Source organism: Lepidochelys olivacea (genome assembly GCF_965140295.1).
Source record: "Lepidochelys olivacea isolate rLepOli2 genome assembly, chromosome: 3".
NCBI lineage: Eukaryota > Metazoa > Chordata > Testudines > Cheloniidae > Lepidochelys > Lepidochelys olivacea.
In genome coordinates, this window is record NC_140413.1 from 175,400,821 (window position 1) to 175,424,233 (window position 23,413).

General features: G+C 38.0%; 1 protein-coding gene across 2 annotated transcripts in view; it reads right to left on the reverse strand.

The window, feature by feature from the left end:
- Positions 1-5,007: 5,007 nt before the first annotated feature.
- Positions 5,008-23,413, reverse strand: part of SRBD1 (S1 RNA binding domain 1) — a 226,741-nt gene continuing 208,335 nt past the window's right edge. For both annotated transcript variants that reach the window (XM_084622475.1, XM_084622474.1), the window contains 2 exons: positions 11,988-12,172; positions 5,008-5,936 (listed from right to left, as the gene is read on the reverse strand). In XM_084622475.1, coding sequence (XP_084478601.1) covers positions 5,647-5,936; positions 11,988-12,172 — 475 coding nt within the window. In that variant the 3' untranslated portion in view covers positions 5,008-5,646. The remainder of the gene's footprint in view (positions 5,937-11,987; positions 12,173-23,413) is intronic.

Sequence of the window (23,413 nt, forward strand, 5' to 3'; positions counted from 1 at the left end):
CACCAATTCAATATCAGACGGAAAGGTGGGTATTTGTGAGAACTGGACAAATGAATGCCTAACTCAAAGGGGTCAGAGACAGATTAGCCTCGTAGAACTGTCCATGTTATTTGCTGAGGAGGAGTGTCAACATATGTGAGCTGTGAAAGGGACGTATTTGGGTCTGAGCAGGAGAACTGATTAAAGGAGTTTACACGTACGATCAATGACTTTGTGTATTTCCTTGGTTTGCACTGATGGTATATGTAGTCTAGCAACCTCAACCCAAAGTTAACATGCATTTTTGTGGTGTTGTGCACATATATGTATACACACCCACAAAAAAATCAGTGGAGATGATATCTATGTGACAAGTTTATCACATGATTAAAGTTTATCACACACTTCTGACCAACTTACCTGCTTTTCAGCTCACTAACTCATTTTCTTAGGACTTGCCCTGGAATTCTACTCCTCCAAGAAGTCTCAGTCTCTCTTTCCCACAGTTAATTTAACCTATCAGAGAAAGTTTTCATCCTTCTTTCCACCACAAGACATGGACTCCAACACCCTTGTGACACCACCATGAGACCCAGGGTGAGCAAGATTATGCCCCGAATCATAACAGTTTTTCCATAGATAAAAATATTACAACCTTAACTCTGTTATCCCATTGCCCTGCATGCCAGCTTGAGATAACCTGCATAACTAATCACTTCTGAGCAGTGTGGCCATCGCATGCTGATAAACTCTTTTTTTCATGCAACACCACATTAAGGTTTCTCTCGCTTTTTTCCCTTGAAGAATAGATTCCAAAAATATTTATCCAGTCACCTTTTAATACTGCTCCACAGTGGCATGGCACTCTACAGTGGAAAATATCCAGTTAGAAAGATAGAAGGGTTAGGTTAGCCCAACCTTGCACTGTTCTATTCACTCACATGCATGTAGCAAGTAATGTTTCTTGGGCAAGTTAAATGTGTTTATTTTCTAGTCATGGCAAGAGTGGGTAAATATAGAGTGTCTGGGCTGGTAAATTGTCACGAATATTTTGCAAGATTGATTAGAAATATATTTAAAAATCATATCTACATATGCATATATCCAATGCTTCTTTTCATCTTCAAATGAATCCACTGGAACATGAACTAACTTTCATTAATTCATTTTCTCTAGCCTTTGTAATGGCAAGATGACCTACAAAAATGGAATCTTTGCATTTTATTACAAACATCTTGCTTTACAAAATTTTATCTTATAAAGTATGGAAATTGAGCAAGACTTTTCTAAGGGAGGAGCCCTAGTTGTCTGACAGTATTAGACTGTATTCAGAGATCCACACAACAGTTTGGGAGAACTAACATTTAAGTAACAAACTTTCACTGAACTATCTAGGTGTTTTTTACTCTCCTTCTCCTGATAAGGGTGGTATACATTCATACATCTCCAGGGTTAATTTTTTTGCTCAATTCCTTAAATAGCATTCTTTCTAAATGTGAGTCACAGAGCTCTTTGTCTTTCTTCAGGAGTCATTTCAGAATGTTAGATTTTACTGAATTTGATGCCAATAATTATTAGTACTTTAGAAACTTTCTGTACACAGTTTTGAAGCATTTAGATTAAGGCTGTCAAGAGATTTAAAAAAATAATCATGATTAATTGCGCTGTTAAACAACAATAGAATACCATTTATTTGAAATATTTTTGGATGTTTACTACATTTTCAAATATATTAATTTCAATTACAATACAGAATACAAAGTGTACAGTGCTCACTTTATATTTATTTTATTACAAATATTTACACTGTAAAAAACAAAAAAAATTGTATTTTTCAATTCACCTCATACAAGTACTGCAGTGCAATCTCTTTACCATGAAAGTTGAACTTATAAATATAGAATTATGTAAAAAAAAAAACAAAAAAAAACCCCACTGCATTAAAAATAAAGCAATGGAAAACTTTAGAGCCTACAAGTCCACTCAGTCCTACTTCTTGGTCAGCCAATCACTCAGACAAACAAGTTTGGTTACAATTTGCAGGAGATAATGCTGCCTGCTTCTTGTTTACAATGTCAGCTGAAAGTGAGAACAGGCATTCACATGTCACTGTTGTAGCTGGTGTTGCACGACATTTACATGCCAGATGTGCTAAAGAGTCATGTGTCCCTTCATGCTTCAGCCACCATTCCAGAGAACATGCTTCCATGCTGATGATAGGTTCTGCCTGATAACGATCCAAAGCAGTGTGGACTGATGCATGTTCATTTTCATCATCTGAGTCAGATGCCACCAGCAGAAGGTTGATTTTCTTTTTTGGTGGTTTGGGTTCTGTAGTTATAGCATCACAGTGTTGCTCTTTTAAGACTTCTAAAAACATGCTCCACACCACGTCCCTCTTAGATTTTGGAAGGCATTTCTGATTCTTAAGCCTTGGGTCGAATGCTGTTGCTTTTTTTAGAAATCTAACATTGCTACCTTCTTCGCGTTTAGTCAAATCTGCTGTGAAAGTGTTCTTAAAACAAGCGTGCTGGGTCATCATCTGAGACTGCTATAACATGAAATATATGGCAGAATGTGGGTAAAACAGAGCAGGAGACATACAATTCTCCCCCCAAGGAGTACAGTCACAAATTTTATTGACACATTATTTTTTTAATGAGCATCATCAGCATGGAAGCATGTCCTCTGGAATGGTGGCCGAAGCATGAAGGGACATATGAATCTTTAGCACATCTGGCATATAAATATCTTGCAATGCTGGCTACAAAAGTGCCATGTGAACGCATGTTCTCACTTTCTGGTGACATTGTAAATAAGAAGCAGGCAGCAGTATCTCCTTGCAATATAAACAAACTTGTTTGTCTTAGCAATTGGCAGAATAAGAAGTAGGACTGAGTGGACTTGTAGGCTCTAAAGTTTTACACTGTTTTGTTGTTGAGTGTAGTTATGTAACCAAAAAAAAAATATCTGCCTTTGTAAGTTACACTTTCACAATAAAGAGATTGTACTTCAGTACTCCTATGAGGTGAATTGAAAAATACTATTTCTTTTATCATTTTTACAGTACATATATTTGTAATAAAAATAATATAAAGTGAGCATTGTGCACTTTGTATTGTGTTGTAATTGGAATCAATATTGAAAATGTAGAAAAACATCCAAAAATATTTAATAAATTTCAATTGGTATTCTATTGTTATAAGTGCGATTTATCATGATTAATTTTTTTCATTGCGGTTAATTTTTTTGAGTTAACTGTGATTAATTGACAGCCCTAATTTAGAGCAATAATTTATTGCCTTGCATAAATTACAAATAACTCATCTGTCCTCTTTTTCAATGGATGTGTGTTGTGGGGGTTTTTTAAACTAATTTTATGTTTTCAGGTGCAAGTTTCCCTTCATTGTGAAAGAATGAGTGACCAGTAAAACCAGGTCCTCTATTAATCTACAGTGCTGATAGCTTCAAAGTTAGTTTTTTCACACCATGCAGCTAATCATGACCTCAACCTTTATCTGAAGAACTATCCTATATGTGAAGAGTTCGGAGGTAATTTATACCTCTCTTCCTGTGGAACAGATTGTCTTGGCAGTCATCCCAGTTCATTTGGGAGTCCATTTCCATTAAAAAAAAAACAACTGTTTGCAATGTGCTCTGTACTAGTTAAATCCAACTCATTATGACTCACTTCAGCCAGAAAATTAAAATGGGACAGGGAAGAGAGTATAGATTAAATGAATGGCTCATTGATTACCCTCCTACATCATGGTTCCCAATCTCTAACCTCATTAAGATCAGTTGATATCAGACAACCAGAGACTTTATCTTTGTCATTTAGTTTTCATTATGTATTTTTTCTGAGCAGACATTTCAAGGAACAATGTACCAAGGGCTGTGGTGGACTCTCCATCACTGGCAATTTTTAAATCAAGATTGGATGTTTTTCGGAGAGATCTGCGCTAGGAATTATTTTGGGGAAGTTCTATGGCCTGTGTTATACAGGAAATCACAATGGTCCCTTCTGGCCTTGGAATCTATGACTGACCTGATCCTACCAGGTTCTGAACACCTCGATGAAGTATTGAGCACTCGCTATTCCAGGGGTCTCAAATTCAAATGATCACGTGGGCCACATGAGGACTAGTACATTGGCCTAAGGGCAGCACTGACCCCCCACCGCTGTCCTGGCCCCGTCCCAACTCCACCCTTCCGTGAGGCCCCGCACCTGCCCCACCTCTTCCCAGGGGGTGCAGGAGAGGTGCAGGGTGTGTCAGGGGCTCAGGGCAGGAGGTTGAGGTGCAGGAGGGGTGCAGGATGCATCAGGGGGCTCAGGGCAGGGGGTCAGAATGCAGGGTGGGTCAGGGTGCAGGAGGGGTGTAGGGTGCAGGAGGGGGCTCAGGGCAGGGAGTTTGGGTGCAGGAGAGGTTCGGAGTGGGTCCAGTCCAGTACACACCAGGGGCAGGCTGGGAACGGGGAACCGTGGCCAATGGGAGCTTCGGGGGAGGTACCTGGAGGAGCGGCCAGAGCAACACACGAACCCCTGTGCTCCCCCTCCCCCAGGTCCCGGCCGCTTCCTAGAGCGGCGCAGGGGCAGGGCAGGCAGGGAGGGAGCCTGCCCTGCCCCCGGTGCGCACCGTCCCGGAGCTGCTCTAGGTAAATACTGGGGGGACAGGGGCACTGCAGGGAGCTAGCGGGCAGCAGAAAATAACCCCGCGGGCCGCATGTTTGAGACCCCTGCTCTATTCCCATAGCTTCTGCTGACATTATCATCCGAAGCTTCAGCTAGTGAAAAAACAATTACAGTTAAGTGACATGATGCTCTGACAAGCGCATCCTCACAATTATTCTTCCTAGAGCGGAATGTTGTCTCAGTGCACAAACAGTGGCTGTTGGGAAGGGACAGGGATTGCCCTGGGATTGTGCAGATAGTTTATGTAATCAGTATACTGAAAAAAATAGGTCAGAAAGATTTTTATTATGTACAGGTACATAAAAAAGTAAACCAAAATGCTTTTGCAACTTTTTGAGCAAATTAGAGGTACCTCACTGTGTTAATTAATATAATAATTGCCCGAGCAATAAAAAAAAACCAACAACTTTACACGGTAGCTCAAATAAAAACAGCAAATTTCAGATCCAATAATACTATTACCATTATATCCAGATTTTAGTCTAAGCAGAGGGCATTTTTAAGCTTCTATTTTAGCTACCACAAAGGTCCACTTTTAAGTCTCCTTAAGAAAACAGCATGGAAACAGACCAATCAAGTGGTGTTTTTATGTATGAAAGAACATGGCTGAGTCTGCTGGAGCAGCACAGACCAAAGGTGGATTGAGAGAGCAAATCTTGCACAGGAGAAAACAGGTAGAGATCTGTCTGGCAGCGCATTGAGAAATCACTTATTCTGCAAAAAGAAGGTGTTTGTCCTAAGAAGAGAGTGAAAGCCACTTCAGGGCCGGTGTAAAAGTGACTGTTAAGGGGAGGGAGCTTACAGAGTTCTGGAAAAGCTTCTGGAATTAAAAAGTGAAACTGAAGATTTCAAAAGTTGAATTAATCCTTCATTTCCAGTATACTCAGTAAATGCTTGAACTGCAACCTTTAGAATCTTGGTGACAACATTTAACCTTTTAAAAAGAAATAAAAGTCTTATCAGCAGTGAAAAACTCATAAAACACGAAGAAGGTCCAACGTTATCCTTGATCGAGGGATATCAATATTGAGTACTTTAACTTCCACTCTTTCTCCAGGGCCCAACCCAAGACTTCTTCTCTTCTTGGCTTTAGAAAGTTTTGTTTCTGTTATGTTCCGAATTGGAATCAATCCTGACTTACCAACACCAATATCAACAAAAACTCCAAAGAGAGTAGCATTCTCTACTTTTCCAGTCAGAACAGTGCCAATGCTCAAGTCTTCAAGACAAACTATGCTTCTCTTGAAATCAGGTTTCTCAAAATCTGTCATAAAAAACAAGAGATGAAAATCAAGTTTCTGAAATAAGATACTGGAAAGACAACAGTACAATTAAACTTGTGCTGTGGATCACCTCTAATAGGCAGCCTCCTACTTTCGGAAACTAACTGAAAGTTTTCAGAGTAGCAGCTGTGTTAGTCTGTATCCATAAAAAGAAAAGGCGGACTTGTGGCATCTTAGAGACTAACAAATTTATTAGAGCATAAGTTTTCGTGAGCATCCGATGAAGTGAGCTGTAGCTCACGAAAGCTTATGCTCAAATAAATTGGTTAGTCTCTAACGTGCCACAAGTACTCCTTTTCTTTTTGCGAATACAGACTAACACGGCTGTTACTCTGAAATTAGTCTCGAAGGTAACTGAAAGTAGCTCCAGGATTTCCAATACATTTTCATTTGGCTTTCATATAAGCATCACCTCTACCAGGCAATGGATTTTCTTCTATTTTGCTAACCCCTTGGCTGGTCACTTAAAACAGTTTATACTATATGGAGAACCAGGTATAGTGAAACCTATGGCAAGAGGCTACCGCAAGAGACCAACAAAAATTGATTGCCTGATAGGGTTTTTAACTAATGGCTACATAGTGTACTGAAAGCCCTGTAAGCATTTGCCTGGGAGAAGGGTTTTCTCTTACAGGTGATTCTTAGCACAGATTTATAATCATACACACGGTTATATTTTAGTGTACATAATTGTACATAGTAAAGTGAGTACTCAGTTGAGGTAGTCTGGTGATACCACTAAGCAAAAGGGAAGTCACTCAAATAGCTTATTCATACCCACATGCCTCAGAGATGGCCCTATATGCTCTCTACTCATTTATACCAGTTTGACATCAGTGTAATTCCACTAACTTCAAGGGAGTCACTCCTCATTTGCACTGATGAGAGTGGAGAAGCAAACACATATACTTTTAAATGCACAATGTTGGTATTCAAGCCTATATAGTAGAGTATGTGGGAATGGATAGGACTTTTTTTTTCTCCTATTACTTACTTCTCAATTGTTGATCCCTCACCAAAACCTCTTTCCTTTTGTGCCAGCCTTGATACCTGCCCTTCTGCCCTCCCCTACAGCTGTCTTTCCTCTTCCTGATGCACTAAGCTTGTTAGTTTAGCAGAAGTAATATACTCAATTTACCAGAGAGATTCTAAATTTCACAAAAGTTAGACTGGGATTTTAACTTGTTTTCCCCTTTGTCTTTTAAAAAATAAAACACAAGTTCAAGGCCTAAAGCCAAAGCTCACTGAATGGGAGTCTGTGCGACTGCTGTGCATTTGGATCAGGCCCTAAGGTATTACCCAGATTGGTGGTGGCATCAGTAGACCCTGAATGACATTGAAGTTTCCACTGAAGGAATGCACCTAATTACTTGACTCCAAATCAGTTAATCCTTTTGTAATATTACACTGCGCAGAGGTATTTCAATGCAAAAAGAAACTAAATAGCTGCTCAGGTCACTGGCAGGGATGAGACTGGGAGAAGCCATGGGAACCATTTAATGTTTAAAATGCTGCTTTTTGTTCCAGCCTGGCATGACCCAGGTCTGCAGATTGTCCACTGTTACCTGAACAGCCATTTAACTGCTGCTCTAAGTTAGCTCCTTTGTGCAAAACTCTGATATTTACTCCCCGGGGAGTACCTTGGTTACTAGAACATTTAAAAATAGATATTTTTTAAATCATCTTTCTAGTTCCCATCCCCAAATAGTTTTTCCTGTTTCACAGTCCGTTAAACTCATTGAGAAGCATTAAGCAGCCAACAACAGAGTATTTCAATTCAAACTGAGGGGAGCACTTTAGAAAACTAAACTACAAGGAACAAGATATAACAAACTGAGGAAATGGGAAGTTAATAGTAATGAATATAAATCAGAAGCTAGGAATTGTTGAAAATTGATTAAGGAAGCAGAGAGACAAGGAGAAATCTATGGCCAGCAGAGGTAAGGAAAAGAAGAAGGAGTTTTTAATGTATATCAGGAACAAAAGGAATCCTAACAATGTTGCTGATCCATTATTAAATGGAAATGGTAGGAGTATTAATAATAATGCAGAAAAGAAATAAATGATGTAGTTATATCATTTAACACTCTTTCCATTCCAGTAGCCTCTCAGGAGGATGTTAAACAGTAGATACTGAAGTGAGACATTTTTAAATCAGCCGGTCCAGATACCTTGCATCCAAGAATTTTAAAAGAGCTGGCTGAGGAGCAACCTGGACTGTAAATATTGATTTTCAAAAAGACTTTGAACAATAGGGAAGTTCCAGAAGACTTTAAGAAAGCTAATGCTGTGCTAATATTTAAAAAGGGTAAACGGGATGATCTGGGTAACTATAGGCCTCTCAGTCTGACATTGATCCCAGGCAAGATAATGGAGAGACAGATATGGGACTTGATTAATCAGGTATTAAAGGAGGGTGATGAAGTTAATGAATCAACAATGGTTTATGGAAAACAGATTCAGTCAAATTAATGTGATCTTTTCTGATGGGATTACAAGTTTGGTAGATAAAGATAATAGTATTGATGTCATATACTTAAACTTCTGTAAAGCGTTTGATTTGGTATTGCATGACATTTTTATTAAAAAAACTAGAAAGATAAAAAATTAACATGGCACATATTAAATGGATTAAAAATGGTTAACAGATAGATCTCAAAATGTAACTTTAAACAGGGAATAATCAATTAACGGGTACGTTTCTAGTGGCGTCCCATAGGGATTGGTTGTTGGCCCCATACTGTTTAACATTTTTGTTAATGACCTGGAAGAAAACAAAATCATCACAGATAGTTTGCTGATGACATAAAAATTGGGAGAATGGTGAATAGTGAAGAGGACAGCTCACTGACACAGAGAAATCTGAATTGCTTGGTAAACTGGCAATAGCAATCCAGCTTTTTAATATGGCTAAATGTAAATATATACATCTAGGAATACTGGCCATACTTACAAGACAGGGAATTCTATCCTGGGAAGCAGTGACTCTGAAAAAGATTTGGGGATCATAATGGATAATCAACTGAACATGAACTCCTAGTGTGATGCTGTGGCCAAAAGGGCAAATGCAATCCTTCAATGCATAATAAGGGGAATCTTGAGAAGGAGCAGATAGCTTATTTTACCTCTACATTTGCCACTGGTGTGACCATTTCTGGAATATTGTGTCCCGTTCTGGCACCCACAACTCAAAAAGGATGTTGATAAATTGGAGAGAATTCAGGGAAGAGCAATGAGAAGGATTAGAAAACATGTCTCATAGTGCAAGACTCAAGGAGCTCAGTTTATTTAGCTTAACAAAGAGAAGGTTAAGGCGTGACTTGATCACTGTCTATAAGTACCTACATGGGGAGCAAAATTAAACAGTAGCAAGCCTCCAGGACCAGGTGACTGTCAGATAGCTAATGTAAGGCTGATTTTTACAAAAGGCTCCAGAGGCAATCCTGGTAATTACAGATCACTAAGCCTAACTTCAGTACCAGGCAAATTAGTTGAAAATGTAGAACAGAATTATCAGACACATAGATGAACGCAATATTTTGGGGAAGAGTTTTTGTAAAGGAAAATCATGCCTCACTAATATAGCAGAATTTTTTGAGGTCAACAAACTTGTGGACAAGGGTGATCCAGTGGAAATAGTGTGCTTGGACTATCCGAAAGCCTTTGACAAGCTCCCTCACCAAAGGCTTTTAAGCAGAGTAAGTTGTCATGGGATAAAAGGGAAGGTCCTCTCATGGAACAGTAACTGGTTAAAAGATAGTAAACAAGGGTAGGAATAAATGGTCAGTTTTCACAGTGGCGAGAGGTAAAGAGTGGATTTCCCCAAGGATCTGTACTGGGACTGGTGCTGTTCAACATATTGATAAATAATCTGGTACAAGGGGTAAACAGTGAGAAGGCAAAGTTTGCAAATGATACAAAACTACTCAAAATAATTAAGTCCAAAGCTGACTGCAAAGAGTTACAAAAGGATCTCATAAAACTGGGTGACTGTGCAACAAAACAGCAGATTAAGTTCAATGTTAAAAATTGAAAGTAATGCACATTGGAAAACATAATCCCAAGTATATATACAAAATGTTGAGGTCTAAATTAGCTTTTACCATTCAAGAAAGAGATCTTGGTGTCATCATGAATAGTTCTCTGAAAACATCTGCTCAATATGCAGTGACAGTCAAAAAAGCTAATAGAAGGTTAGGAACCATTAGGAAAGGGATAGATAATAAGACAGAAAATATCATAATGCCACTATATAAATCCATGTTACGCCCACACCTTGAATACTGAATGCAGTTCTGGTCGCTCCATCTCAAAAAAAGATAGGTTAGAATTGGAAAAAGTACAGAAAAGGACAACAAAAATTATTAAGGAAATGGAACAGCTTCTGTATGAGAAGAAGTTAAAAAAACGGGGACTGTTCAACTTAGAAAAGAGACGACTAAGGGGGGATGTGATAGAGGTCTGTAAAATCATGAATGGTGTAGATAAAGAGAATAGGGAAGTGTTATATACCCTTCACATAACACAAGAACCAAGGGTCACTCAATGAAATCAATAGAAAGTACTTTTTCACACAACGCACAGTCAACCTGTGAAATTGATTGCCATGGGATGCTGTGAAACCTGGGTTTAACCTGGGTTAAAAAAATTTAGGTAAGTTCATGAAGGATAGGTCCATCAATGGCTATTAGCCAAGATGGTCAGAAACACAAGCACACGCTCCCCATGTGTCCCTAAACAGCTTACTGCCAGAAGCTGGGAGCGTAGGACAGGGGATGGATCACTTGATAAATTGCCCTATTCTGCTCATTCCTTGTGACGCATCCGCTATTGTCAGAAGACAGGATACTAGGCTTGATGGACCACCTGTGTGACCCAGTATGGCCATTCTTATGTTCTTAAGGCATACATTTTTAACAATAGGCTAGTTCAGTTCAAAACATTTTAACAATGGGTTAGTTCAGTTCAAAACAAACAAAATCCCTGTATGTATTAAGAAAACCATTTCTGAGCACGATTGCTACTAGCACAGTTTCCAGGCATAGGCATTGTCTACAACAGATTGTTCCAAAAATCTTCCGCCATTATACTACCACTGGTGCATTCAAATTTGAATGTTTGCATTAAGAACAGTCATTTATTTTGGTGTTGACTAACACAATGTATTTTTATGTTTATTGCTAGATAGTCCATTTCACTGAAAATTAGACATTAGAGGTCTAGAATTAAATTACTACATGATAGGAAATGGGTTTCCAGAATCATTAGTGGGCTGCATTTATAAATAACTATAATGAAGCAATGAAGCAAAACAATGAAGGTTGAGAGAGTGGAAATGTATTTTTCTCTTTAAGCATCAGTCTACTATTTATTATTACATGACTGTATTTTTCTTGCCTACCTTTATCTCTTGCAATTGTGAGAGGATAGAGCATATCCACTGTAAGGTTCATTGAACAACTGCACCTCCTGATATATCCCTCTCCTTTCCTACTCCTTCCTCACTCTCCCGCACCCTAAACTGTTTTGCACTGCTATGAAGATCTAACCAGTGTGAGTCATGAGCCATGTACCCCAATAAAACTTTTTTTCGAGGAGTGTGTGACCCAAACTTCCAATAAATCAGAATCTTACATTACTATTCCATAGATCTTTATTACTAGTGTTTTTAGTCGTCTCATGCTTCTCCCACAATAGCCATCAATAGATTTAATCAGTGCAGTCAACATATTACAACTGTCTTATCTGTTAAAAGCCTTGCAGCCCACCTTCCGATGGCTCAGAAGGTCATGATTTAAGACAGGATTCACACTCCTTAATTACCGAGCCAGCAAATACTATCTGACTGACTGCATGCTGTAGTACATTCTTCTCTGTTCGACAGGATAAAGGGAGGGAGTCAGCTGACCTACACATCCACTAAATCTACTGCCAGTTTAGAAAACATGTAGTTTAAAAATGAAACCCAGAACATTCTAAATTCCGGACTACAACAAAACTACCTTTATAAAGCAAGGCATTCAAGTTTTTACCTGTTCGGAAATCAAAGCCTTCCGGTTGAGTCAGACCATCAATGATTATTTGCAGTGTATGTACTGTTGTATTTAGTGTTTTTGCTGCTCCTTCTATTCCTTCTTTTTGAATTACAGCATTTACTTTTTGTTGCATATCAGGTTTTCCTATATCATTTGGATTTCCTCCAATGAAAGTTAAAAACCTTGAGAATTAAAACAAAAAAGACAATAACCTGTAAGATCATAAGAGATATTTATATAGTCCTCAGTGAGGATTGAAATCTTGCCAAGTTTAAAGTTCAAACTATTTTTGAGCTCTTACATGCACAAAAACATCTTATTTTAAAAAAGTAACAGTAAAAAAAGCTTATCTCTTTCACCTTAGCATAACTCAAACATTCTGCACTTCTCCATTCACCTTCACACTGAGGCCAAGCATGTAAAGTTTGAGTCTAAAATAACTTTTTCTGAAGGATATGAAGGACTGAATAGAAGGTTCAGAATAGAATCCGCTTCTCAGGCTTAACTTTAGGACTTGCTATCCATGAACCCTATTATTTCCAAAAGGATTTCCTATATTCATGATGATTTTATCCCTAAATTAATTAAATATTTACAGAAAAAAATGCAACTTACCATGAACATTCCATCAAAAAGTAAAAATTTCATCATTTTGTAATTCTTTTAATGTGACTTCTAATTAATTCAATTAAAATGAAAATACAGTGAAGATAAGATAATATTTGCAAATCTTACAGAAGGACAAAGAATCTTCTCTGGTTCTGAATTTCGTAATTTAAAGAAGAGGATGAAAAAGCTTTACAACATAATCTGTCGTCCATAAGCTACACATAAAAGTTGGCCAATTATAATTAAGTGTTCAGATACTAACAGAATAAAGTCACACAAGGGTCACTATTTGACTGATGTATTTCTTAGTCCACCAAATCAAGAAACTGCATACGTTGGCTTAATTATTTAAAACTGAAAGTAAATATATTATATTCAATAAAGATATAAACACCCTGACCATAGTTCTTGGGTTTTGAATTCTATAGTAGAGACATACACAATGCACAAGAGCATTGTTAGTTTATACGCCTAGATACTGAAGGAAATTAGCTGAAGAATATGCTCACAAACAAAGCATACATTTTTATGCTGTGTCTTACAAACATTTATTTTAGCAGTGACAATGGCTAAATATCCTCAATATCAATAAAAGGATGAGAAATTCAAAACGAGCGGTCTTTAAATACTTTTTCTATTATGAAAAACAATGCAATATTATGTTTATTAAATGAAGCTATCAGTCCTTTTCTTAAAGCTGTTCACCACAGATGCCTCTTAATTGCTTAGTCTTGGTGTTCTGTAAATAGACTTTTTTCACCAAAGAGAACTCTCTACTCGTTCAGTATTCACATGGGGTTTGATTATGCCTGTCCTTCATGAAGGTGCACAGTAGGGCAATTGGAAGGAACATGAAGACTTCCTCTGCTCTTGCATGTTCTCCATAGCAGCCAGGCACAACTGCAGTCCTTGTGCTCTAGGAATCACAGGGGTCTGCTCCCTCCACTCTCCCCCCGCAGGGTTCGTGGCCCTATCCCACAGCTCTGCACCAGCCTGTAGAACAGAACCTGCACATAGGATGGGGGAAGAATAGAAATATGCTGCACTCCACAAAGTGGTGTAGTAACCCACACATCCCCTGCACAACAGGGAACTGTCGGATGCATTCCACCCCCACAGCCCCAAGACAAGGTAACTGGTGGTGGTGTGGGTTGTCTGGACTGGAGGGGAAAAGAAAGGTAGTGGCTCTTTTAATGGTTCCATTCCCCTTTGGAGCTGGATGGGAAGGCATCACCTGAGCTGGTGGGCAGGCCGGTATGGCTCAGGTAAGCCACTGGCCCTGAACACCTGTGAGAAGGTATATAAACTCTGTCTCCCCTCACACCCAGATGAGCACCACCTATCCCTGCGGTTTTTGGTCTGCTGCTGGCATAGTGGTAGTCACCTTTTTTGGGACTGGAAAGGAATTTTTCCCCCACTGCCAGATTGACCAGGGCTGGATGGTTGGGGTGGGGTTTTTTTTGGCCTTCCACACAGCAGCTCAGGGACCTTGGGGTAAGTCAGGAAGCAAGGTTTTAGTTGTCACAACTTAGCAGGTGTTCAGTGCTGGTACTTATTCCATAGGAACTGGAAGTGAAGTTAGGGAAAGGCATACCCTAAAGAAGCTGGGGAACAGGTTTGGGCTCCTAACATCTGGTACAGTGAGAAGACAATCGCCTTTCCTCAGCCCCTTAACAAGGTGCGGGCGCCAGGGACCAGCTGTGGAGAGTGGGGGGACTGATGGCAGTCCTACAATAGGTAGAAAAGATTAAGGATGGAATCATGACCAGCACTGTATGAATTATTGCCGTATAGTTCCCAGATGAAGTAAGTTAATAAAGTTGTGGCCTAATTAAACCACATCCCTTGCATCTTGTCTTTCTTCCTGTATCTCTGGGACAATGCATTCTGGCACTCCCCTGCAGCTGTACACCTCCACTTTGCTCCCAATGCAGGGCTGTGCCTTAAAGGCACAATTGAGATAAGTATTTTGTTCAGCATGAAGTATTAGATTTCTTCTACCTGAGGGGGTCTACCTGACAATATAATGGATAGCCCTCCTCTTACGTGGCCTATCTTTGTATGTTATGTCTAGTTTTCTGCCATTAAGATAAGCTAATGTGTGAATCACTGACTTCCTCCCTTGAAACCAAAGACACTGCACTTCTAATGATGCAACTGAATGTGCCCTCTGTTCAATTGCCATTACTGCATGCTTTTGTGCTCATGGTATAGCTACACCATTTTCAGAGGGGGGTTGAAGAGATAAATATATGCCAATCTAATTACTATACAATGTTGCAAATCTTAAACTGATATTAATCTTGGGAGCGACTTCTTTTCTTTTTCAGAAAATGAAAACAAAGGAATATTAATAAAGGTAAAATGGCCTAGTTGAAGTCAGTGGCTAAACTCCCATTGACTTTAATGAGGCCAGAACTCCCCAGAACAGGGAATCAAGATTGATGAATTCTATTCCCAATTCTTCTACTGATTTACTATGTGACATGGTCAATTCAGCCAGTGTCTCTCTCTCAGCTGAAATGTGGATAATGTCCCCTACCTCATAGAGGTAGCTTAAGCAAAGGGATATGGTAGGTTTATAAATTATAATCCTAAATGTTTTTTTTCTAGATTTAAGTAAAACCTACGATTATAACATCTGAAAATTATTAGATAAAGTTATTTTCTCTATTTTTCAGGTTATTTTTTCCTTTGAGTATAGTCAATTTCACAGTGTCCTGCCTGTAGTCAGTGTCAATCAGCTTCCCCTGTTATTGTGGCTCTTTCACACAGTAACAAGGGAGAGAAAAGCATTACAAAAAAAATAAATTTGAAAATGTGGCTAAAAACCCACTAAAACCAGCACAAGAATTCAGTGACAGGCATTGGCCCCTGAATCCTCATTAATTTTTTTTAACTGAACAGATTTCAACTTTTGGTGTTGCTTTACTATTTCTTAAGCATTTTAACTGGTTGGATAACAAAGTAAAGTAACAAAGCAAATGCAATTTTTATCAACATCATTATTGTTGTTCACGTAAGCATATTACCTTAAACCGACTGTAATTGTTATCCAAAAGCAGGAGCTCTACTAAGATGATAAAGGACATGTACTATTCTCCCTCTACCTGCAAAGAACATTAATGGGGCTGTATAGACAATACTGAAAATTTATGTAGGTCTGTGCAGTGTGCTCTGCACAGCACAGCTGAGAGAGAGCTGCTGACTGTTAAGTGCTGAAAGATGGACAATGCCACACCAGAACACCAGTGGCAGGCAACAGCTGCCTGAGCTTTGACTGACATGGCAGATGTAACATGACAATCCCTACAAACAGCCAGCCTCCTGACTCAACGTTCTAAATAATATATGCTTCACAAAGCAGACCTATAAACAAGTCTGCTGACATTCGTGCACTTGGCTTTATTTTACCACAAATGGAAATTCAGCCTGAGTACCTTCAAGTAACATTTTTTCACCATTAAATTTCATAGAAGTGCATTTATATTGTAAATCGATAACAGGGTACATTTCACTGTTAATAAATGTAACCACATGGAATGTTCACAGATGTACAAAAAATTATGTTCAGATCTTTCAAATGTGTAGATAATGTAATCAGGATGTACAGTATTGTGTGCAGATTTTGGGGAAGAAAAACAGTTAGTAAGAAATAGGACTCTGAGTAAGACCAGGAGCCTGATCCTTAAATCTTTATTCACACAAGTAATTTTCGGTTTTGGAATCCCGTTGAAGATAATGGACTACTTGAATGAATAAGGCTTACTCATATGAGTGACGATGGTAGGAGTCAGGTCCTAAATTACCAATCAGTTACCTGAATAATTTAATACAGTTAAGGTGATGAACAGCAATTTGGTTCCAGTTTAGGAAGGTACTTAAGCAGATGCCTAACTTTAAGCATGAGACTTACCACTGACTTAGATAGAGATATTCATGTTCTTAAAGTTACACATCTGCTTCAGTACATTCCTGAACTGGGGGTCTTTTCAGAGGAACTTGTCTTTGCCTAAATTCCTTTCATTAACAGCTCATAATACTGACAGCTATGACAAAACTAGAATCTTCGCAGTATTATAAAAATGCCCAACACCAAAAAATATAAGCACCTTCAATAGAAACAATAAAATTCTTATTTTAGAGATTCTCAATCCTTTAGGTCCTGATGAGAAACTAGATGCTAAAATATTTCCATGTAAAGTTACCTAGTGATTATCGTAATTACTGATGTAATTTTTAAAAAGAGACTATTTAATCTGGTTATATATTTCATATATCATTTTTCACTCAAACATGTGTGCCTTGAGGGCATTTTGAACAAAAATCAATATAAAGGACAAAGCTCTCGCTCAGCAGTAATGCATTGTATTGATCATCAATATTTTTAAATGTCATTGCTTAAGAACAAAGTTAAATGCTCTCTTATTTAGAAAACTTTCTTAGGGTTACTGCAAGGTCAGAAAAGCTATAGTCAGAAAAGAAAGATTATGATATGGTTAGAAAAAATAAGAATAGACTGTGTGACAAGCAACTTCCCTTACTATGGTTTTAGTTATGTTAAACACTTAATCTGGACGATACTATCTTTGAAATCATAATTTTAACAAGTTTGTAATTGACAGTTCCAGTGCTGCAAGAAAGCAAATTATAGACCCCATAATAAACAAATCTCCCCTCCTCTAAGTATTTTCTTGTGTATGCATGAGTAAAGTAACAAGTTCTAATTAGTAGTTGATATAGTTTAGCAGCAGCTATCATCTCTCTCTAAAAATCCAATAATGTTTAAAAAGTTCCACAAAAATTGATATGCAAAAGGTGAGATTCTTCATAACTTTGATCAATCTTATAAAGTAGGACATATTGCCTCCCTGTCCTCAGATACTGAATGTTTGAGTTAATGATGAATCCTTTTCATATAAAGGAATGTCAACTGAGGTAAAGCTACCAGAATCTTGTTTAAAAAAAAAAAAAATCAAAACTGCAGGAGGTTAGCGCATACGACTCCAAGTTCTACAGCAAGCTTTCATTTCTACAGCAGCCTTTGGGATGTGACAGAACATGCAGAAAATAGTCATGGCTAAGTCACTGATGTTTTTATTTAATACATAATTTCATCCACCTTACTCAGATCAAGTAAAAATGTAGCATAGATGTAACAAATAAGCACATCATGTTCTTTTAACATACACATCTGCATAAAATTATAACACAGACCTTGCAGTGCTTAAAGAAAACGCAAATTTTTGAACAGAATTCAAAGATCATTAGAAAAAGCAACAATTATTTCCAACGGAGAGTTGCAGTGCATTTAAAAACTATTTTTAAACAAGAAGAAACAGTAGTTCTTAAAGCTACATAAGGGTTTTAGTCACAGTCATTCTGTTTTATGTTATCATTTCCAGCAACACGATTTAAGAGCTGAGAGTACTGGGTTCATTACATGAAAGCAACACGATATCCCATTAAACCTGGTCATAGTGCACATATGAATTAATGGTGATGCAACACTATCACTTCTAAAACAAAACTTTGTATTAGCATGTGCAAAGTTAGATAGAATGTATATATATGCCAGTACCAAACAAGAGTTAAACTATATGGACCAAACAGTTATAAATATTTAGTAATAGTTTCAGGTAAAAAAATGCATTTTTAATTTATAAAGCAAATTAAAGATTTTTGTAGCGTTGCTAAAAAACAACACAACAATATAAATCCTCAATATTTCAACTACTGAATTGGATTATATAAATGTCATGTAGTATTTGTGTACTACTCTAAGCGAAGTTGGTTGCCAAGTCCAAAATTAATTTCCAAATATATATGAAAATATATAAATGGGTTAGACAAACACACTTGTATGAATATTTAACAGGTCTTGATATTTATATCAATAGATTTATTACGGCTGTCAAGCGATTAAAGCGATTAATTGCACTGTTAAACAATAGAAGAATACAATTATTTAAATATTTTTGGATGCTTTCTATATTTTCAAATACAACACAGAATACAAAGTGTACAGTGCTCACTTTATATTTTCTTCTGATTAAAAGTATTTGCACTGTAAAAAAACCAAGAGTAATAGTATTTTTCAATTCACCTAATACAAGGACTATAGTGTAATCTCTTTATCATGAAAGTTGAACTTACAAATGTAGAATTATGTACAAAAATAACTCCATTCTAAAATAAAACAATATAAAACTTTAGAGCCAGCAAGTCCAGTCAGTCCTACTTCTTGTTCAGCCAATCGCTCAGACAAACAAGTTTGTTTACATTTGCAGGAGATAATGCTGCCTTCTTCTTGTTTACTTCACCTGAAAGCGAGATCAGGCATTCTCATGGCCCTGTTGGAGCTGGCGTCGCAAGATATTTACTTGCCACCTGTGCTAAAGATTCATATATCCCTTCATGCTTCAGCCACCATTCCAGAGGACATGCATCCATGCTGACGATGGGTTCTGCTTGATAATGATCCAAAGCAGAGAGGACTGACGCATGTTCATTTTCATCATCTGGGTCAGATGCCACCAGCAGAAGGTTGATTATCTTTTTGGTGGTTCGGGTTCTGTAGGTTCCGCATTGGAGTGTTGCTCTTTTAAGACTTCTGAAAGCATGCTCCACACCTTAGCCCTCTCAGATTTTGGAAGGCACTTCAGATTCTTAAACCTTGGGTCGAGTGCTGTAGTTATCTTAAGAAATCTAACATTGGTACCTTCTTTGCGTTTTGTGAAAGCTGCAGTGAAAGTGTTCTTAAAATGAACAACATGTGCTGGGTCATCATCGGAGACCACTATTACATGAAATATATGGCAGAATGCAGGTAAAACAGAGCAGGGGACATACAAGTCTGCCCCAAGGAGTGCAGTCACAAATTTAATTAACACATTTTTTTTTTTAACAAGCGTCTTCAGCATGGAAGCATGTCCTCTGGAATGGAGGCTGAAGTATGAAGGGGCATATGAATGTTTAGCTTATATGGCACATAAAGTCCAATACCTCAATAATAAGACTTGTAAAGTATATGTATGATGTAAAAATATATATTTTAAATTATATATGTTGAGGCCAACATTTTCAAAAATAGGGTCTCTATAACCGGGCTACTAAATGAGCAACCTGATTTACAGAAGTGCTGAGAATCAAATACAGCATTTCCCAATATGTTGAATGGTCCTTCTTCAGCAAGTGCTTAAGTACTTTGTTGAATTGGGGCCACTTGTAGCCATTGGGCACTCAGCACTTTTGAAAATCAAGAGACTTATTTAGGTGCCTAAATAAGGAGATATTAGTCTTCTATTTTTGAAAATATTGGCTTGAAAGTCTGTACCTTAAGGGTAGCACCACTTATCATAAAGTGCATACTCTGCATCATAATCTGAACTTTTAAATTCCTAAACATAGGAGACTTATTCTGATAGAAGGGTTTCAGGACTGTGCGCGTTATATTATTGAATCCAAATGGAGTCCTGGGGGGGAACGGGACCTTATTTTTCTCCTTAAACAACTGAGAGCACATTCACTGCAGAATTTGGAAAGTCACAAGATTCCTTCTAGTTTAATTTGAAAAACCTTATTATTTACTACAGTACTATGCAAAATGTACTACACATTGTACAAAGAAATTGTAAGGGGTGGTTCTGGGCAAGGGCTATTCCTTTTGCATGAAAAAAATATTTTACAAAAAAATTACTGTATTTAAAAGTTACCATATGACATTGTTTATTTTTAAATAAAATAAGCCAGTAATTCTTATCCACTACTCCTACCCAAATTATTCAGGTTTCAGAGTAACAGCTGTGTTAGTTTGTATTCACAAAAAGAAAAGGAGTACTTGTGGCACCTTAGAGACTAACCAATTTATTTGAGCATAAGCTTTCGTGAGCTACAGCTCACTTCATTGGATGCATACTGTGGAAAATACAGAAGATGTTCTTATACATACAAACCGTGAAAAAATGGGTGTTTACCACTACAAAAGGTTTTCTCTCCCCCCACCCCTCTCTCCTGCTGGTAATAGCTTATCTAAAGTGATCACTCTCCTTACAATGTGTATGATAATCAAGTTGGGCCATTTCCAGCACAAATCCAGGTTTTCTCCCCACCCCCTCCACAAACCCACTCTCCTATTGGTAATAGCTTATCTAAAGTTATCACTCTCCTTACAATGTGTATGATAATCAAGGTGGGCCATTTCCAGCTATTACCAACAGGAGAGTTATGCTCAAATAAATTGGTTAGTCTCTAAGGTGCCACAAGTACTCCTTTTCTTTTTGCGAATACAGACTAACACGGCTGTTACTTTGAAAAATGACCTATAAAAACATCCATTTTTAAACAATGATTTTGAGGTACAGAAGTCCAAAATTTAAAACCACTAATTTTCTTTTGCTGAAATATTTTATTGCGTTAAAGGCCAAGGAGGATTTTGTTGTTGTTTTAAAATTCGGTTAAAAAAAGCTGTTCCCAAGTGGAGACTCTGCTTGCCAAGTTTCAAACCAGAACCAATTTTACGGCTGATTTAGAAACCCCTGAAAAATAGGGGGGTTTCATAATGGAAATACTGAGGTAATCTTTACTAATAACAGCACAAACGGTGCTGATATAATTGATTTATGGCATTAAGTATTCTTAACTCAAAATCTGTACAACTGCTGTAAAATAACTGGAAAACATTTTAACGATCATTTAATATGCTATACAGATTATCAAAACATTTTTTGTTCACGGTTTCCACGCTGTCAAAGCCTTGCTTTGTGATGCATTCTAATCGAACATCAAAATATGTTCAAATATTCTGAATTAAAAAAAAGAAAAGATAAAGAAATGGCCTCCTAGATCTTAAACCAAAGAAATTTCTGCCTAAGCCCATCATAGGCAGCATATTTTTCTGAAAAGCTGGGACCGTGTTTTAAGTTTCTGAAAAGACTATTTTTTGAATACCAGCTTACAGTGGCACATCCTCCTCCATACAATTAATACAGCATGTACAAGGTATTCAGTTTCTGAAGACATACTCTAAAAGAGCTGCTAGAAAAATCAAGGAAACATTTAGTAAGTCCTCAAGAAGTTAGAACCAGGTAACAGTCATATGCCTATAATCTGAGACTTTAGAAGGAAAAGTTTCAGAGTAGCAGCCATGTTAGTCTGTATTCGCAAAAAGAAAAGGAGTATTTGTGGCACCTTGGAGACTAACCAATTTCTTTGAGCATAGGCTTTCGTGAGCTACAGCTCACTTCTAGTTTCTAATCACTCAATGTAAACTTTTAAAAATTATTATATATGTATCCCATGGAAAATACTCATTGATAAGGATACTATTCTGTCATTGAAGTCACAGATTCCATGAATTTCTGGGACCTCCATGACTTCTTCTGAGCAGCTGTCAACCCCGGAGCCGCCAGACAGCTTATCAGCGGCCAGCCCCAGGGCTGCCGGAGGAGCGGGGGCGGGGAGGGATAGTGGGAGGGGAGCAGGGGATGCGGCTCTGGAACAACTGACTGGCGGCCAACCCCAGGACCGAACAGCTGACCGGCGGCCAGCCCCAGGACCGCTAGAGCAGCAGCAGGGCTGGAACAGCTGCAAGCTCTGGCACTGCTCTGTTTGTACCCCCCTCGGTATTTTTAGTAAAAGTCAGGGACAGGTCGCAAGCTTCCGTGAATTTTTGTTTATTGTCCACAACCTGTCCCTGACTTTTACAAAAGTACCTATTACAGAATCTTAACTATACTCATTTTTAAAGAGCAGCAACCAGCATATGTATATGATGTACACAAACTGCAACATCTGGCATGCAGGTTATATTTCAGTGAGATTGACAATTTAGGAATCTTATGCATCTGTTTATAGAAGGGGTTTAAATATGTGGTTTAGCATTATGCAAGTGGGAATCTCCTTTTGCAAATTGTACAATTGCAAGACTTTGGCTAGTATAAGCGGATGTTATTTAATGTGGTTGGCTACACACAGAGATTTTTCTTTTAAATGTATTTGCAAGATTGCTTAAACTAAAGATTTATGCCTCAACCATATTTTGTGCATCTATAATGCTTTTTGTTATCAACACTCAGGTTTGGATTCAACAATAAACGTAATCATATGCTTAATATTACGCACATACTTAAGTCTCATTGAAATGAAGTGTGTGAAGTTAAATGCTTTGCTGAATTGGGCCTCAGCTTGGTGTTATTTTAAGATGTGATTATTTATGTTTAGATCACATCTTTTAAATTTGCTGAGGCAAGGGCTAGGGATGACTGTTACAAGAGTAGACTCAACAGCCAATGCCTGTTACAGAGTAGAAATCAACAGCTAATGGGCAGTATCACAGCTTTTATATAACTGAATTTCACCCACTAAGGAGCCAGAGCTAAGGGCAGGAGATGATGCCCTGGGAGATGGTAACAGAAAATTGCTCTTTCCAGGGAGGGAGGCAGCAGCAGAAAGCTGGACTTCCCAGTCTCCACTTTCTGCCACTGAACATTTGTCTCTGTGTTCTTTCAATTACCTCCCTGGTTTGCACGGTTCCGATTCTATCAGGGGGACGCGTCACTAGAGGAAGGAGGTAGAACTTCAGGTACTTGGCACAGTGTCCCAGCATTTGCCAGTACAGTGAAAAGAACTGTTGGATTCCATTTAATAATAGAATACTCAGAATAAGTATGTTTATCTTACAGACTGTGAGAAGTCTTATGACACTGCTGCTTTGTTTACTTCGTGGCAAAATTCCCAGAAGCACCCCATTACTCTTGCAGGTTGTTCTGCCGAACAACAAGATTGATCTCTAGCTGCATATGGGAAAAAAAACC